Below are 18,501 nucleotides of genomic sequence, written 5' to 3' on the forward strand. Positions count from 1 at the left end.
TCTCAGCGGTATCTTACAGCTGACATCTGGCTGTAATGGCGGGGACTGAAATTGGCTTCGATCCCCGCCATTAACCCCTTAAGTGCAGCGCTCAAACGTGAGTGCTGCACTTAAGGTGTTTGCAGCTCATCGGAACCCCAGCAATAAAATTGCCGGGGTTCCGGTGCCTGCAATGGCAACCGGAGGCCTAATACTGGCCTCCCGGCCTGCCTAGCGCGGAAGCCGGTCAAGATCCGCCCGGCGGCGGAGCCGGATCTTCTTCCGTAGCTGATCCGGCGTCATCAGCAGTGGAAGTCAGCTGTATGTTACAGCTGACATCCACCTGTAATGGCAGGAACCGGAGCTAGCTCCGATCCCTGCCATTAACCCCTTCGATGCAGCAATCGAAAATGATTGCTGCATCTTAGCGGTTGCTAGCAGATCGCCAGCCCCGACAGGCAATCAGGAGATGAAGCCTAATCGGCTTGCTGTCAGTGAATAACTGACAGATCTAATACATTGCACTACGTAGGTAGTGCAATGTATTAGAAAAAAAACATCAGACAGTTGCAACTTCAAGTCCCCTAGTGGGACTTGAAAAAAAGTGTACAAAAAAGTATAAAAAAGTGAAAAAAAAGTGAAAAAAATAAAAGTTTGAAAACAATAAAAGTTTAAAGTAATAAAATAAAACACAATCACCCTTTTTCTCTTATCAAGTCCTTTATTATTAAAAAAAAATAATAAACCATACGTATTTGGTATCGCCGCGACCGTAACGACCTGAGGTATCAAAATATTATATTATTTATCACACGCGGTGAACAGCGTAAAAAAAGCCCGTAAAAAAACTATACCAGATTTTTTGGTCACTTTGCCCTACAAATATTGGAATAAAAAGTGATCAAAAAGTCGCACGTATCCAAAAATGGTACTTATAAAAACTATAGCTCGTCTCACAAAAAACAAGCCCTCATACAGCTCCGTCGACAATAAAATTAAAAAGTTATGGTTGTCACAACTTGGCGACAGAAAAAATACATTCTTTTTACAAAAGTAATTTTATTGTGCAAAAAGTTGTAAAACATAAAAAAGTTCTATAAATTGGGTATCGCCGGAATCGTACTGACCCGCAGAATAAAGTTAACATGTCATTTATAACGCATTGTGAACGCTGTATAAAAAAAAACTAAAAAAGCTATGCCAGAATTGCAGTTTTTTGTTTACCTGGCCTCCCAAAAAATAGGATAAAAGGTGATCAAAAAGTCGCATGTACCCCAAAATGGTACCAATGATCGCTACAGCTCGCCCCGCATAAAAACAGCCCTCATACCACTACGTCTATGAAAAAATAAAATTAGTTAAGGCTCCAATAAGTCCGGAAATAAAAAATATACAGTTGTGACGGCCCGAGGGGAACATTTCTTCTGTTTCAAGAGGCGATTTATCAAGGACCTAAAATTAGGGAACCAGGTAGGGTAGGGCCCTAACATATACGCTGGAAGTGACGGTGCCCGTATTATACCAGGACAACACTTTTCCAGCAAAATTCCCCAAACTGCAAAGGTACGGAGTGTGAACCAAAAGGGGCATAAAAAAGGACGCCATATATCAGTGCGACACTGGCCTGTGCATAAAGGATTGCTTAACAGCGTAACACACATCTAAGGATCATTTTATTGGTTTTTTACCCCATTATTATACCACCTGACTATGCCCCTGATGTACTCTGCCCAGCTTACATGTACCCCGACATTATAAATGGAAACACCAGCAATACTCAAACAAATCTACTACCAAGCAAAATCCGCTCTCCAAAAGCCAAATGGCGCTCCCTCCCATCTGAGCCCTACAGTGTGCCCAAACAGCAGTTTCCTTCCACATATATGACATCTTCATACCCGGGAGAACCCTTTTAACAATTTTTGGTATGTGTGTCTCCAGTGGCATAAGCTGGGCATGACATATTTGCCACTGAAATGACATATCTAGGGAAAAATATAAATTTTTAATTTGCACCATCCGTAGAGCATTCATTTATGGAAAATACCTGTGGGGTGAAAATGCTCACTACACCCCTTAATAAATGCCTTGAGGGGTGCAGTTTCCAAATGGGGTCACTTATAAGGGGTTTCTTTTTATTATTTCACATCTCAGCCTCTGCAATTGTGAACCAATACTTTGTAAATCGCCAAATTAGGCCTCAATTTCGCATGGTACGCTTTCACTCTTGAGCCTGGTTGAATGTCCAGGCAAAAGATTAGGGCCACATGTAGGGTGTTTCTAAAACCGGGAAACACCGCATAATAATTAGAGAGCTGTCTTGTTATGGTGGCACAAGCTGGGCACCCCATATTGGCATATCTATGGAAAAAAATCCAATTTTCACTCTGCAACATCGAGTGCACACTAATTTCTACAAAACACCTGCAGGGTTAACATGCTTACTACACCTCTAGGTAAATGCATTGAGGGGTGTAGTTTCCAAAATGGGGTCACTTCTAGGGGGTTTCCACTGTTTTGGTCCCACAGACGCCCAGAAACCAATCCAGCAAAATCTGCACTCCAAATGGCGCTCCTTCCCTTCTGAGCCCTGCCGTGTGCCCAAACAGCAGTTTATGACCACATATGGGGTATTGCCGTACTCGGGAGAAAATGCTTTACAAATGTTGGGTTCTTTTTTTCCTTTATTTGTTGAGAAAATTAAAAATTTTGAGCTAAAGCTACGTCTTATTGAGGAAAAAGGATTGTTTTTATTTTCACTGCCCAATTCTAATAAATTCTATGAAACATCTGTGGGGTCAAAACGCTCAGTACACCCCTAGATGAATTCCACAGGGGGTGTAGTTTCCTAAATGGAGTCACTTTTTGGGCGTTTTCATTGTTTTGTCCCCTCAGGGGCTTTGCAAATGCGACATGGCCTCCGCAAACCATTCCTGCTAAATGTGATCTCCAAAAGCCAAATAGCGCTCTTTCCATTCTAAGCCCTGCCGTGCATCCAAACAGCCGTTTATTACCACATGTGGGGTATTATCTTTCTCGGGAGAAATTGCTTTACAAATTTTGTGGTGCTTTTTCTCCTTCAGTCCTTGTGGAAATGCGAAAAAATTAGCTAAACCTACATTTTCTTTGAAAAAATGTAGATTTTTATTTTCAGGGCCTACTTCCAATAATTTCTGCAAAAAAAAATTATTTCTGTATGGTCAAAACGCTCACTATAACCCTAAATAATTTCCTCAATGGATGTAGTTTCCAAAATGGGGTCACTCGTGGGGAGTTTCCACTGTTTTGTCCCCTCAGGGGCTTTGTAAATTTGACATGGCCTCCGCAAACCATTCCTGCTAAATGTGAACTCTTAGAACCATAGAACATCTTCTATTTCAATAAATACTACACAACGACTGTCCATTTCTGGAATCCCTTTATCCTTTGCTCTGATAGATATCTCATAGAAATCAGTTCCTTCATAGTCAACTACACCCTTCGCAGAAATTTCTCCTGTTTGTTGGTTTAAGTAAAAAAAATATTTTACAGAATCCAATGTATGATAGTCAAAAAAATATTCTATTACCCCATTGAGACCTTTGTCTAAGTCTGTCACATTCAGTTTTAATACAGATGTTTTGGGAGTTGTGTTTTCCCGTAAGGTCACCTTGTATATTGAATGATAAAAAACATGAGCATTATCATTGATATCCAAAACAATGACATTGATTTCAGATGTCCCAGATTTTGGAGGTTTTCCATCATCGACAGCAGTGATGAGAAGTTTATGACTTGCTTGTTCTTCTCTGTCTAAGATCTTTTCTACAATTAATTCAGGGATCATAGTTCCATCTTTTCTTTTCTTTACAGACAATTTGAAATATGGACTAGAAGTCAGCATGTATTGAGATACACCATAAGTACCCATATCTAGATCTTGTGCACTTTCTAGAGGAAATCGAGTGCCTGGACTTGCTAGAGCTTCTAAAATTCTAATGGTTTGCACATTTGTGGAAAATTTTGGAGAATTATCATTTATGTCAAGGATTTCTATTTCCAAACCAAAAAGCTCCAGAGGCTCTTCAGTTATTATTTCTAGAGTCACAGAGCAGCTTACCCCAGATTCGCACAAGGTTTCTCTGTCCAATCTCTCTTTAACAACCAGGTCTCCATTGCCCTGGTTCACAGAAAAATATGTTGTGCTCTTTTCAGAACCTAATCTCACCCGTCGTGTAGAAATGTCTGTAATATTCAGTTTGAGACCCTCAGCTACATTGCCTACAAACGTCCCAGGTTCTCACTCTTCAGTAACGGAATAATGAAGCTGCCCAACGCCCCAGTTACAAAGAAAGAGGAGAATCAGTACTTGCCATTCCCAAAGCTTTGAGATGAGGATGTCCATAACGTAAATCATTAAATCACCATGGATTGTAAATCCTCTTATTGCCCAGAAAAAAATAATCATTCTGTGATTCTGAATTATAGAAGAACAAAATAGTAGATCCATATCTTCAAAATATATCAGCAGCTGTGTTTGTTGAAGAGCTGGGAAGGCGATTCACTGAGGCAGGGGGAGGAGATTATATGTATGGCATGGGCAAATCCTTTTGTTGCAAATAAGGAGACTGGGTGGTAACAATGCCCTCTGCTGGTCAAGTATAATTATTGCAGTATTGAAATTAAAAATACTGTAACTGAAGGCGGTAATGACTTTATGATTAAAGAGGCATACTATAAAATGTGAAGAAATATGATCTAGCAATTTTTTTTGTAATAAATAAATGATTATATTTCACAGCATTTCTGAATCTGAATGGAGATATACTCCTTAGTTCACTGTTTTTTATATTACACAAATAACTTTGTGTTAGCAAACAGGGTTTTTATTTCTTGGCCCTAAAATTAAATTTTTCATTGAGTAGAAATATTTATGATAAAAAGAAAGGTCTAGAGATCACATTTTGGCCATAATAGGAGTTATTTATTTTCTCCTTATATACCTCGAGCAGCACCTATTATCTGCAGTTTTCCATGTATTCGTACCTTCTAAATCATGCCTATATTATATAAATAAGTCAAAATGATCAAGGCTCGATTTAAGGGGTTGTCCCACCACTAAATATAATTTTACGGATCATAAAATGTTACAATACTTGCCATTTACATGCTGTTAAAAAAACGATCTAAGTGAAGTTATGACATATACTCACATAGTATGGCGCTACCTGGTGTTCAAAGTGTATAACAATGGGCACATCCACCTAATGAGCTAAGTGTTGGTGGACACATGCTCAGTCACTCTCCTCACAGCCAGATCTGTGAGATTGCATAGTGATCCTTAGTTCACTGCACAGTAGCCAATAGAAATAGCTCACTGTCCTGCTTGTCAGGAAAGATGCAGAGCCACTGCAGAAGCATGGCAGTATAGCCGAGGAGACTCCTTCTTCTCAGCTTTTTAGCATCGTAAAGCTCGGCATCCTGACAGCATATATGAACCCTGCATTATATCCCACTCAGCCTTTATTATTTTATTTTAATATTTTGTCATTGCTGTCTAATACAGTAGATACTGTGGTTGTCACTCAGTATATATCTTTATGCTCAGTATCTTATGTTACCTATCTGCAGGGAAACTACAGTAAGTAGAGACTACATAGTCACCTGTCAGAGGAGGGAGGTGACTAATTCTGCTCAGAGCTCCTTCCCTAGCAGCACAGATTAGCAGCAGCTCCAAGGGGGACCCAGGGAAGCAAATAAATTATGAGAAGTGGATTTTTATATGCTAGAAATACCTCAAATTACTTATTCCCTTTAAAGAAAACCTGTCACTTGCCCAAAAAACTGCAGTTGACATCTCAGTTAGATTGCAGGCGCCTCACAGATTCTGCCGCTTTTTATTTTTTCTTCTAGCCCCCACCGTTTCAGAGATATCGGTGCCGTTAGTTCTGGTGCCTGATATGCAAATGAGGCCTTTGACTGTCAAGTGGGCGGGTAACACCTGTCACTTGATAAGGGGTAACCGTCTACTTGACAATCAAAGGCCTCACTGGCATATCGGAGGCCAGGAACGGTGGGGGCTAGAAGGAAAAAATGAAAAGCATCATAATCTGTGAGGTGCCTGCAATCTGACTAAGATGTCAACTGTGGTTTTTTGGGCAGGTGTCAGGTTCTCTTTAAGTCTGAAAATCAGTCTTTTTTTCAAATCATCATTCATGAGAGTGTCAACCTCCAATAAGGTTTATTGTACATTATGATATTAGAGAAAGCTGTATTATTCATATGGATTTCCACTATTGTTTATATTGGGGTCTTTTATGACCACTAGACAAGGTCTTGTAAGAAAAACATTGATAAATATGTGAATCCAATATCAATTTTTAAATACTCACAGATTTAGATATCCTTATAGCAAATATCTGAATTGTTATATTTCCCACTTAAGGCTTAAAAATCTAGTTACAATTGCGCTAACATAACTGTGTACATACATACATGTATGTAATATCTACCTTGTATCTACATAAGTACAACATTTCTATTCTTTTGCTTCAGCTGAATGCTATGGCTCCCATCAGATGCCCGGATTGTGATCAGTCAGACGTATGAAGATTATTTATAATGCACTGCTGTAGTAAGACTGATAATTGTATTATTGGTTCCATACTGGATCTATATGTGAGACTTTCTTTTAAGATAAATTATAAGGAAAGGATTTGGCATTATAACTTGCAGCAATATATGCAGGATATTTAAAGGGCCTGTTCAAATGCAATTCCTTCTCAGCCAATAATACTTACTTTGCTTATTTCGACATATACTATATCATATATTTTTAGGCAGGGAATGAGGCTGCCCTTTCATCACATATTAATGGCCTATCCTAAGGATGGGTCATCATTAGAAAATCCCTGGAAACTCCTTTTAATTATACATTTCTGTCTGCCTACAGCTCCCACTAGAGGGGGTTTACTGTATAGGACTGTATGCAGCTCCCATTGGTGACAGATTTTGTTTTTTATTTTACTCAATATTTTCTCCTGAACTATTCAGAGGGGGGTTTCCGGGTACTAGGAAACTCCCCTAAGTTTTCCCATGGCGTCATATATAAAAGGACTTTATGCTTTACAGTACATAAAATTCTACAAGATAAGGATGTGTCTATATGGCTTTGTTAAATATACTTTCTCACTAAGAACCAACAAATAAAACTCTAATAGACCTCAAGGGTTTGTAAAGCTGTCTGTGAATGAATTCCCAGAATAAAACAACTACAGTAGTTTGCACCCTTGTGATGACAGTTGTGGTTACCCCACATGCAGGCGTTCTATACTTCATTTGTCTTCTGAGCGTTTACCATTTATTTGACTGAACCATTATGCCAAAGTCCTTACAATGCATCTGATTGAGAAAAGTTCCGGGGCAAGATAAAATTAGCTATTGATGGGCTGCATTCTTGTGGGTATTGGTTCAGCTTACAAAATGGCTATGCTGCTTGTTTTAGACTTTTAACCTGTTTTTTTTTTTGCTTTTCAGTTTCCCTGTACTGTAGGTTGTGTACTCACTGTGTTCATTTTAGTTCATATAGATTTGTTAACCCCTTGGGGTATGTTCACACAGAGTTTTTCGCAGGCAGAAAATTCTGCCTAAAAATTCAGTTTGGAATTTTGAGGCAGATTTTGATCTGCCTGCATGCCGTTTGCCGCATTTTATCGCGGCGTTTTTCGCTCCCGCTTATTGAGCACCATGGGCAAAAACGCAGTGAAATACGCTTTCTCTGCCTCCCATTGTTGTCAATGGGAGGTCAGAGACGTAAACAACTGAAGATAAGGCATGTCGCTTCTTTTTCCCACAAACGTTTTTTTCCGCCCATTTTTTTCGAGTCCATACTGGTCCCTTCATCAGGTCTATTATACTGAAACTGTACAATAGACCTGATGAAGAGACCAGTATGGGCTCGAAACGCGCTGTCAATTGAATAATGATAAACCTTTTCAAGAAACCATCTTCAAGCATCATCCTTTCTTACCTGCCTGGCGCCGATAACATAAAAAACTGTATACAATTCTTCAAATACTCGTATATTTCTCAACTTTATTCCCGCAAGGAGGACTCGTACTCCCAGGGATCGCAGTGGGTGGCAGCCGGCTCATACATAGAGCGATGCCAAAAAAATCTCGAAGGAGCGCCGTCTCCCTTTATTTTCTTCAAAACTCATATGTAACTATACCCATATGAGGGCTTGTTTTTTGCGAGACGAGTTCTAGTTTTCATTGGTACTGTTTTGAGGTACATTTAATTTATTAAATAATTTATACATTTTTGAGGGAGGACTATTTTTTATTTTACTAAACTTTATTTTCCTTTTTTCTTAGTCCCACTAGAGGACAGTTGGTCGCTTGTCTAATGCTTTGGAATTCTTACCTCTAGAATAGCCTTATAGGCATATACCTAAGGCGGATCTGCGGGTCTTTGTTAGGTTACCATTGCTATAGCAACCAATCAGCACCTCACGATCACATCAGAACCCCCTCTCTTAGTCAAGCTCCTTGACTTCAGCATCAAAGGGATTGACAGCAGGAGCGCAACTGTCAATCACAGCTGTGATCCTGCTGTGGATCGCGTGAGCACAGACATTGTGCCTGCGTGATCACAATTATGTACATGTACTTCATTGAGCCTTTAGTTAAGGCAATCCATGACATACATGTACATCAGGGTGCCTTAAGGGGATAGAGGGTAATTCCTTAAAAATCACACACAATAAGTGATCACAAGGGGTCTCACTGCTGGGACCCACACTGATCAGCTGTAATCTGTGGGGGAACCCGGCAGCACGTGTTCAGTTCCCCATTAGCAACATGACATCTTTTATCAAGAATTATATGATGACCTTTAAAATCTATGAGCTGTCATATACAACAGTTGGACATTGTGGGTCCTGAATGAGGAACTCCCTGAATGAACTAAAAATAATGGGTTTCCAAAACAATTTAGCTGTTTCCCCTTTAAATATATGATGGAAATTATACTATTTAGCACAGTATATACAATTGAAGGGTAAAATAACTGAAACACTAAAGATAATTACAGGGCAAGTTTTTACACCAAATTCAAGATATGTTACCACCAGGGAACTGTTAATAGAACATACAATGCATTGTCGCAGTCATGGAAGCCCGTCATTACATGTACTCAGGTTGTCAGTTTAAATAATAGGCATTTTTGCTTAATATTACTTTAATGGCAAAAAAATAAATAAAAATTCACCCAATGTTTAAGAACTCATTCTGCAGGACAATTTATCCATCTCTTTTAATAATAGATCAGCAAATGATTGCCACCATTCCCATGTCTGCCCTCTCCTAGTGAATGGTCACAACATCATCTACTGTATCACACAATATAAAGAAAGGCTCATAATACTGCATTTCTGGACATATCCCAGGTACCATGCAGTACATTTCTATCAGCGTGTTAAAAAGTAACTTATACAAGGACGTCATAGAAGATCCCCCACTGAGCGAGAGCAGAGGGCTGCTAACAAACAGCGGCTCTCAATTTGGCGGACTCAAGCCATCATGTAATACTACATTTATATCGCCAATGATATACGAGCTGTTTGGCAGGGGTGTGAGATGCTAGACTGGTGGTTTCCACCCGAAAAGGGGTTATCTTCATGATACAACACCTTTATGATCCAGGGCTTCTTTTGCAGACCACATTTTACATGTAAATTACTATAATTCATTATGCACTTTCCGTACAGATGACATTTTAGAAAAATGGTAATGGCATTATACAAATAACCTTGTGAGAGAGTTAAGCTGCATACAAATGTATACAAATGTTATTCTACGGAATAAATGAAAAAATCTGTCCCGGGACAAGGTGCTTTACCTGGCAACACTGGGTCACATCATGCATATATCATGCCCATTTAGATGAAAAAGTTGACAAAACTTTTATTTTAAAAAATGCACAAACCCGTTAGTTGGTACATGCCATACCCTACAAACTGTAACCATGCAATATTTTATATATAATAAAAATAATAATAGTAATAATTCATAGCTTACATCTTAATACATATAATAAAAACATCCACACTGAATTGGCCATACCATAGTGCCCCACATACATCTGTGCCAGCAGTGCCCTCCGTGTTGTTACTGCTATGCTAGTACCAGAAACAATGTACCAGCCATAACCATGTCCATACATATGTGCCAATCAAAGCAGTGCCCATAATAAAGTGCCAGTCAGAGTGGTCCTTATAATATAACAGATGTACAGAATCTCCTCCTGTATGTCCTCTACTCCACAAACAGGAATTTAGAATAGATTAGCACTGGAGATTAATCTCTGCTTTCAACCAGATGTGTAATATTCCAGGGTAGTGCTTGAAATCCTGGACTGGACCACTGAATCCTGGACACTTGCTTCCTATAGGGTTAGGGAGTTATGAATTGCACAACACAGGCCAGAGAGCTGCATGTGGCTCCTAAACTAAACTGTGGACACCTTGGCTATATAGGATTTCACATATTTAATTAGTATTGTCTAATCCCAGGACAAGTTTTATGTTACCTTGTTTATTATTGGACCCAAATACATCTAAAACTAGTTGTTCTCACCTTAACCCTTTCTTATCAGCAGTTGTAACCAGTAAGAACCATTGTTATCATAAATTCCCTATTACACGGGCCATGACCGGACAAACGAGGGTTCATATGAACGCTTGTTCCCAATCATTGCCCTGTTTAACAAGGGCAACGATCAGCCGATGAACGAGCAAACGCTCGTTCATCGGTTGATTTGCTCTTTTATGCAGAATTAAAAATCATCATTGTCGGCAGCACATGTCCCTGTGTGATCAGGGAGATGCGCTGCCGACATGATGAAAATATATAGGGATGAGCGATCGTAGTAACGAGCGCTTTTTCCTATACATATCCAATCATTGTTTACACGGTCCATGTCGTGCCGTGTAAAAGGACCTTAAGGAACCTACAGTATCGTAGTATACTATTAATTATAAGCCGACACCAACACTAGGTACTGTATAACGTCTGTCACTGCTTTACAATAATATTAGCATAAACTAGTAAAAATATTTCCGTATGAAGTTCGGACTAAAAATTTTGCAAACTGGAAAATATTCATTTGATGTAACTAGGAGAGACCACCAAATACTATAACACTACAATACATAATACTACTAATAAAAGATGAAAAATGACATGTACATAAAAAAACACATAATTTCTTTATGTTACTATTAGCTACATTATTTATTGGGCACTTGTCAAAATAAAATAAAAAATTCTTAATGAAGAACCTATATACACAGAGAGAGAGAGAGAGAGAGAGAGAAGAGAGAGAGAGAGAGAGAGAGAGATACTTGCAATAGGAGTATCATCTCACCTGACTACTGCCATTTACCATTGTGTTAGAAGATGAAGCATCACCCTCACTGGCCAAATCCTTCAAATGAGGAAAATCTAGAGGTTTCATAAATGTGAAGTCATTTTCTGTTGTGGAAGGATAACATGTTGGATAACATGGTCCCTGGGTTTCTGGTGGAACCATTCTGACCTCCATGTACTTTAATGTTCCATCATTGTTCAAAAAAAGAGTTGGTTTATAGTGATCCATATAGTGTTTAGGACCCGATTTACTTGGTACGCAAAACCCACAACTGCTGCCCCCATCCTCCCGTTTTAAACACTTCCAAATCAGAATGAAAAATGTAATAAGTGAAACCAAACTAATGGCAGCTATGGAAATGATAAGATACAATGTCATGTCACTTGTTGGCATGGAATTTGTAAGAAGGTCTTGAGATTTTGGACTTTCATTCACCACACTGTCTAATATGTTAACAAGCAGAGTTACTGTAGTTGACATAGAAGGTTCTCCATGATCACTTACTGAAATTACAAGTTTTTGCTCTAAAATATCTACTTCTTCCAGTCCTTGAAGAGTTCGTATTTCTCCAGAAGCTTCAGAAACTTGAAATAATCTTGAATTTGTATAATCAACCAGCCTATAGTGTAACCAAGCATTACGACCAGAATCTTTATCCACTGCAGACAACTTGGTCACCAGATAACCAGCTGCGGCTGATTTTGGAATTTTCGGTTGATGAATACGCTCTCCCGAATTATCTAGATATAGCACAGTTGGATAGTTGTCATTTACATCCAAAACAAAGATAAAAACCGAAGCATTGGAAGATAATCTTGGAGATCCAGAATCTTCAACTTTTACCGTAATGTTTAAGACCTGAGTGTGCTCATAGTCAAAGGAACGTTGGGCGAAGATCTTACCACTTTCTGAGTTTATGTATACAAAAGACGATACGGAGAAACCATCTATCTGGCTTTCAACTACAGAATATGTTAACTCTGAATTAACCCCTTCATCTAAATCAGAGGCAGATACTGTACATAATAAACTGCCTGACTCATTGTTCTCCTTTATGAAAGCATTGTATGCTGACTGCTGAATTACCGGAGGATTGTCATTGACATCAGAAATTTTAAGGGTTATTTTTGTTTGCGTGTGCAATGGGGGAGATCCTAGATCAGATGCAGTTACAATGATTTCATACTGAGCATGTTTTTCTCTATCTAGCCAGCCATCAGTTACCAGAGAGTGACGGTTTTTAAGATGGTGGAATTTAAATGGAAGGTTTGGAGATGCTTCTAATAGTATTTCTCCATTTTTACCGGAATCCTTGTCCGTCACAACCAGGAATCCAATCACTGTACCCAGGGCGGCATCTTCGGGGACTGCATTTGTGGCAGAAGTGAATATAATCTCGGGTGGGTTGTCATTTATATCTTGTATTTCCACTTGAACAATACAGCGTCCTTCTAGTTCTGGTATTCCTTTGTCTACTGCCCTGATAGATAACTCCCAGTAATGACTGTCTTCATAGTCCACAAGTCCCTTAATAAAAATCTCACCAGTTTTAGTGTTTATATCAAACAACCTTTTAGCAGAATCTGACGTATGATCATCAAAATAATATTCAATTTCTGAATTGTCTCCTTCGTCAAGATCTGTAGCATTCATTGTTATTATGACTGTTTTTGGAGGAGCATTTTCCAATAAACTAATTCTATACAAAGATTCATCAAATACTGGTGCATTATCATTTATATCTAAAACGATTACAGATATCTGGGAAGACCCAGATCTTGGCTGTTCTCCACTATCTATAGCAGTTAGAATCAGCTTATGTTCTTTTTTTTCTTCTCGGTCTACAATTTTTTCCAGAATCAATTCAGGCATTAGTGTTCCATCTTTACGGGTCTTTACAGACAAAGAAAAGAAAGGATTTGCATTGAGTCTATACTGGGTAACACTGTTCATACCAATATCTGCATCCTGTGCAATTTCTAGTGGAAATTGAACACCAGGAATTGTCACTAACTCTGTGATTCTCAAAATACGATTTGTGTTAGAAAAAGCTGGAGAATTATCATTAATATCCAAAATTTCGATTTCTACACTAAATAGCTGCACAGGGATCTCAGTTACAGCGTCTAAATGCAGAAAGCAGCTCCGGCTGGAGCCACATAAGCTTTCTCTGTCGATCCTATTTTTCACAGTCAGGACTCCACTCCCTTGATCGACATCAAAATATCTGCTATTGCTTTCAGGTCCCAATTGTAATCTGCCTTTAATAATGTCTGAAGGAGTGAGTCCTAGATCCTGCATTATATTCCCCACAAATGTTCCCGGCTGCAACTCCTCGTAGATAGAATAATGCAGCTGCCCAATGACCCAGCCCCAGCTATAACATAGAAAGAGAAACACCACTTGCCATTTCCAAGCCTTTGTTGAGCTTTGGATGTTCATCACTTAAATTTTTTTCTTCTTATAATTAGAAATGCAGGTCCTTTTATAATTCCGTGAGGTTCTAGGCTGGTTTTAAATCTTTTCAGCAAGAGAATCGTCATCCAGGGCATTTAAAAATATCCACGGAGAGCCCAACAAAGCAGCAGCTCAGCTTTGTGTGTTAGTGTGAAGATGGAGGTTGATTCACTGAGCCAGGAGGAGGGCAGAGCTTCAATGACATGAGCGGTTCCACTTATTTGTTGGAGATCAAATACAGATTAGTTGACAGGTTTGCCCTCTTCTGGCCAATAGCATGAACTACAATTATTACTGAAACTATATTAATAGTATATTTATAATGAAAAACAAAAGATGTAACAAGATTAAATAAAAAAACAAAAAAATAAGTTTCTTCTTCTCCAAATTCCTGGTCTTTCTATTCTGGGATTCGATGGTGAGTAGTATATTGAAACTTATTCCTAAGTAAAGAATTTTCTACCAGAACATATTAAAAGTATCGGATAGAAATTGCAGAATAAGTAGATATTGTAGTATTTCTAAATAATCTCAATGATCACATAGAAAACAACGATATGAACAGAAATGATATAAAGAGCAGCACACCCACATTTTAGTCCCACTTAACCTAAGGTTTATTTCTTAACAGAAATTCAGCTGATAACCATATATCATCTACAGGTGGCAAGATGCGGCAATATATATATATAAATATATATATATATATATATATATATATATATATATATATATATATTGTTCAGTTGCAATTGTAAAGACCTGTAGAATAAAGTTAACATATTTTTATCATACAGCACATGGCATTAAAAAAATGTTGCTGTTTTCTCCTATTCCCTTTCCCCCAAAAATGTTTTATTAAAGTTAATCTATAGATTATATGTACCCCAAAATGGTGCCAATTACAACTCATTCTGCAAAACACAAGCCCTCATACATCTATGTCGATAAGAAAATAAAAAAGTTTTGGCTCTTGGAATTCTTAAGGGGTTAAAGAGAACATGCCTGCCTAAAAGAGGGACCTATCACCTCTCCTGACATGTCCGTTTTAGTCAATGATTGTATTCCCCATGAAATAACAATTCTGGAGCATCTTTTTTTAGAACTTTGATTTGTGCCGATCCTCTGTTATTCCTCCTATGAATGTATGAATAAATTGGCAACTGGGTGTAACCAGTTCGGGGTATGTCCCTACACAGTCTGACACTGTCCAATCATTGATGACAGTGTGAGACTGTAGGGACACACCCCTTTGACAAGTGTATCGTAAACATCCAGTTATCAAATTATTCATACATTTCTAGGAGGAATAACAGAGGAATGGCACAGCATAGAGTTTTAAGAAAATATGTCCCAGAACTTGTATTTCATGGGGAATACAAGTATTTACTAAAACAGACACGTCATGAGAGTTAACGTATCCACTTTAAGAATCACACCCTAGTTTTCCAGTAGACATGTTTTTAGAAGTACAGAGCTAATGAGACAAATGATATTCACAGAATATTAGTATATTACAGTCCTTACAGGAAAATTATATTTCTGCATACAGTTATAATTCAACTGTATGCAGAAATGATCACTGTTCTAGGTACTTGCTGACCATACTGTATATCAATTTATTACTTAGCCATGTCAACTAATTAGTTTTTTGTGTGCCTTTTATGAGTGACTAAATATGTAGAGGAGGGTAAAAGGTAAGGCTATGAGGAGGGGTAGAGGTAAAGCTATGAGAAGAGGTAAAGGGGAGGCTATAAGAAGAGGTAAAGGTGAAGCTATGAGGTGGGGAAGATACGATGCTATGAGGAGGGAAAGAGGTGAGGCTATGAGAGGGGAAAGAGGTGAGGCTATGAGGAGGGAAAGAGGTGAGGCTATGAGGAGGGAAAGAGGTGGGGCTATGAGAAGGGAAAGAGGTGAGGCTATGAGGAGGGAAAGAGGTGAGGCTATGAGGAGGGAAAGAGGTGAGGCTATGGGAAGGGAAAGAGGTGAGGCTATGAGAAGGGAAAGAGGTTTGGCTATGAGGAAGGTAAGAGGTGAGTTATGAGGAGGGAAGGAGGTGAGGCTATGAGAAGAGATAAAGGTGAAGCTAAGAGGAGGGGAAGAGGTGAGGCTATGAGAAGGGAAAGAGGTGAGACTATAAGGAGGGAAAGAGGTGAGGCTATGAGAAGGGAAAGAGGTGACGCTATGAGGAAGGTAAGAGGTGAGTTATGAGGAGGGGAAGAGGTGAGGCTATAAGGAGGGGTAGAGGTGATGCTGATAATGTGGCAGCAACATAAGACAAGAGTTAGTTCTCTCAGCCAGGCCCTGCTGAACAAGATTCAGTCTGACATTGAATATGTGGTATGTGTGAGTAATTCCTATAAGTGCCTATTCGCATCACATTTTCATCCTTCGTTTAGCGTGTACATCAGGAATGCTCCCTACCCACATGCTAAATGTGTCCATAGAGCTCCGTTAGCCTGATGGAGGCCAAAAGATTGTCCTTTTAGCCTCCGTTGGGCTGGTATACGCTGGTATACCTTTTTTGTAGAATGGAATAATGTAGTATGCTACCCTATTTTATCCTGAGGAATACCGCGCAGTATAAGTTTTTAACATAGGCGCTTATGTGTGACTGATGCTAATGTATGGTATACATCACAGGTATACGTTAATTAAATGTATACCTTGGAGAGCATCCCCAGAGCCGAATTCCCTGGAAAGAGCATCAGGTAGCTCTCAGTATCGGGATTCTGGTCCTGGGGAAGCCCCTGACATCACTGTCCTCATATGAACAGTGTTGTCAGTGGCTTTTAACTACGGAGTCCCCGGCTAGATTAACGCTAGTGCTCCAGCCGGAGACTCCGAGACTGTAGAAGCCCCTGACGTCACTCTGCATATATAAAGAGTGATGTCAGGGCTTTTAACTATGGAGTCCCTGGCCAGAGCATTGGTAGCGCTCTGACTAGGGACTCCGGGCCTGGAGAAGTCCCTGACGTTACGGTACTGTAAAGGATCTGCCAGGCACAGCTTCGGGGTTAACTCCCATAATTAATCAGTCAGCACCTGAATCTACATCCCTGAGACTGACTCCAGCTTCCACCACTCAGGCTGGCAGGCTTAGGAGTGGGAGAGCCTATCGCAACCTGGCCAGACTCAGCTAGCTCCCGCCCTCGGTCTATTTAAGCCTGCCCTTCCTGTCCCTCGGTGCTTGTGATTCTTTTCGTGTGGTTTCCTGGCCCAGCTACAGCTCCTTCTATTTTGATCCTGCTCCATACAGACCCTGGCTTACTGACTACTCTTCTGCTCTTCGTTTGGTACCTCGCACACTCCTGGCTTGACTCGGCTTGTTCACCACTCTGGTTGCTCACGGTGTTGCCGTGGGTAACTGCCCCTTTCCCTTGCTTGTATTCCCTTGTATGTTTGTCGTGTTTGTCGCGCACTTACTGAGCGCAGGGACCGCCGCCCAGTTGTACCCCGTCGCCTAGGGCGGGTCGTTGCAAGTAGGCAGGGACAGAGTGGCCGGTAGACTAGGGCTCACTTGTCCGTTTCCCTACCCCCCGTCATTACAGGTACATATAAATTAGGAGCTTTAAGATGCCAGAATCACCGTCCCTAGCGTTGGTAACGCTCTGGCTGGGGATTCCAGCATTTTAAAGCTCTTAACATCATTGTTCATTTATGGACAGTGATGTCAAGGGCTTTCCCAATACAGAACTCCCCGCCCAGAGCGCTTGTGATGCTCTAGCCAGTGACTTCGTAGTTGAAAGCCCCTGACATTACTGTCCATATATGGACAGTGACGTTAGGGGCTTCCCCGGACACAGCGCTTAAACCAGTTCTGTTCTCAGGGAGTACGGGCGACATATCCCACTATGTTGCTACCTTCCATCGGAGGCATACTTCGGGACTCTTCCCATCATATACCACCAATGGTAGTATAAAACTAGATCTAAACAGACCCTAAATAAAAAACAAAAAACATGGACACTCAATTTGGTAGTTCCTTGTATCTTTTGATAATCAGATACAATCTTTATACAAAAAAATCATTATTCTTTAATCAAAGTGTAATACATATACTAGGTCCACACCGAGTCAATCTTTCCTCAGCACTCTGCTGCACCCTCAGTTTAGGACATGCCGCGTGTCCTGATCGGAGAGGGGAGGAGAATCTCTAATATTGACTCAGTTTGTACTCGGTGTGGACTATGTAGTATAACACTTCCCTCCTCAGCTGCTGTTCATCAGAAATATCTCAGTAAAGTACAATAGTATAATTCATTACTCGATGTAAAATAAAAATAATGCACACATCAGACATTATAATGTAAAGTAAGGAGAGTGACTGTACTGCATCTTCCTAGAGTGGCTATAAAGCAATATTGCATTTCTCCATGGTATCATTACCCGGAGCTTTCACAAGATAATTATAGTATGAAGATTGAAAACACTGAGCGGCAGCCTCTTACTGCATCTGACAGGGAACACCTATTATGACTTTCCACTGCCTGCTGGTAAATGGAAGCAATCCTGGATTTATAAAATGATCCTGTGCCACATTTGCTGTGCATTTCCAACCAGTACCACCATAGGCCTTCCGTGGTTAACCTCAATAATAAAAGGTACCAATGTTGTGACAGTCATTACATATTACACGCTTAAAGTAACATACAT

At 39.8% G+C, this 18,501-nt stretch overlaps 2 protein-coding genes across 2 annotated transcripts in view; both read right to left on the reverse strand.

The window, feature by feature from the left end:
• LOC142750339 (uncharacterized) overlaps positions 1-18,501 on the reverse strand; it is a 127,873-nt gene that overhangs the window by 43,316 nt on the left and 66,056 nt on the right. The gene's annotated exons all lie outside the window — the stretch shown is intronic.
• LOC142748483 (protocadherin gamma-C5-like) lies at positions 3,332-13,830 on the reverse strand. Its single transcript, XM_075855573.1, has 2 exons — positions 11,386-13,830; positions 3,332-4,138 (listed from the first exon to the last, which is right to left on the reverse strand). The coding sequence occupies exons 1-2, from the start codon at positions 13,828-13,830 to the stop codon at positions 3,332-3,334; spliced, it is 3,252 nt and encodes a 1,083-aa protein (XP_075711688.1).

Source organism: Rhinoderma darwinii, chromosome 3, assembly GCF_050947455.1.
Source record: "Rhinoderma darwinii isolate aRhiDar2 chromosome 3, aRhiDar2.hap1, whole genome shotgun sequence".
In the NCBI taxonomy this organism is placed as follows: Eukaryota; Metazoa; Chordata; class Amphibia; order Anura; family Rhinodermatidae; genus Rhinoderma; species Rhinoderma darwinii.

Coding starts and splice junctions, on each gene's coding strand:
- LOC142748483 (XM_075855573.1), bottom strand. CDS start 13,830: ATGAACATCCAAAGCTCAACAAAGGCTTGGAAATGGCAAGTGGTGTTT. Junction 4,139..11,385: donor TGGTAAATGGCAGTAGTCAG/GTGAGATGATAC, acceptor TCTGTGAACCAG/GGCAATGGAGACCTGGTTGT.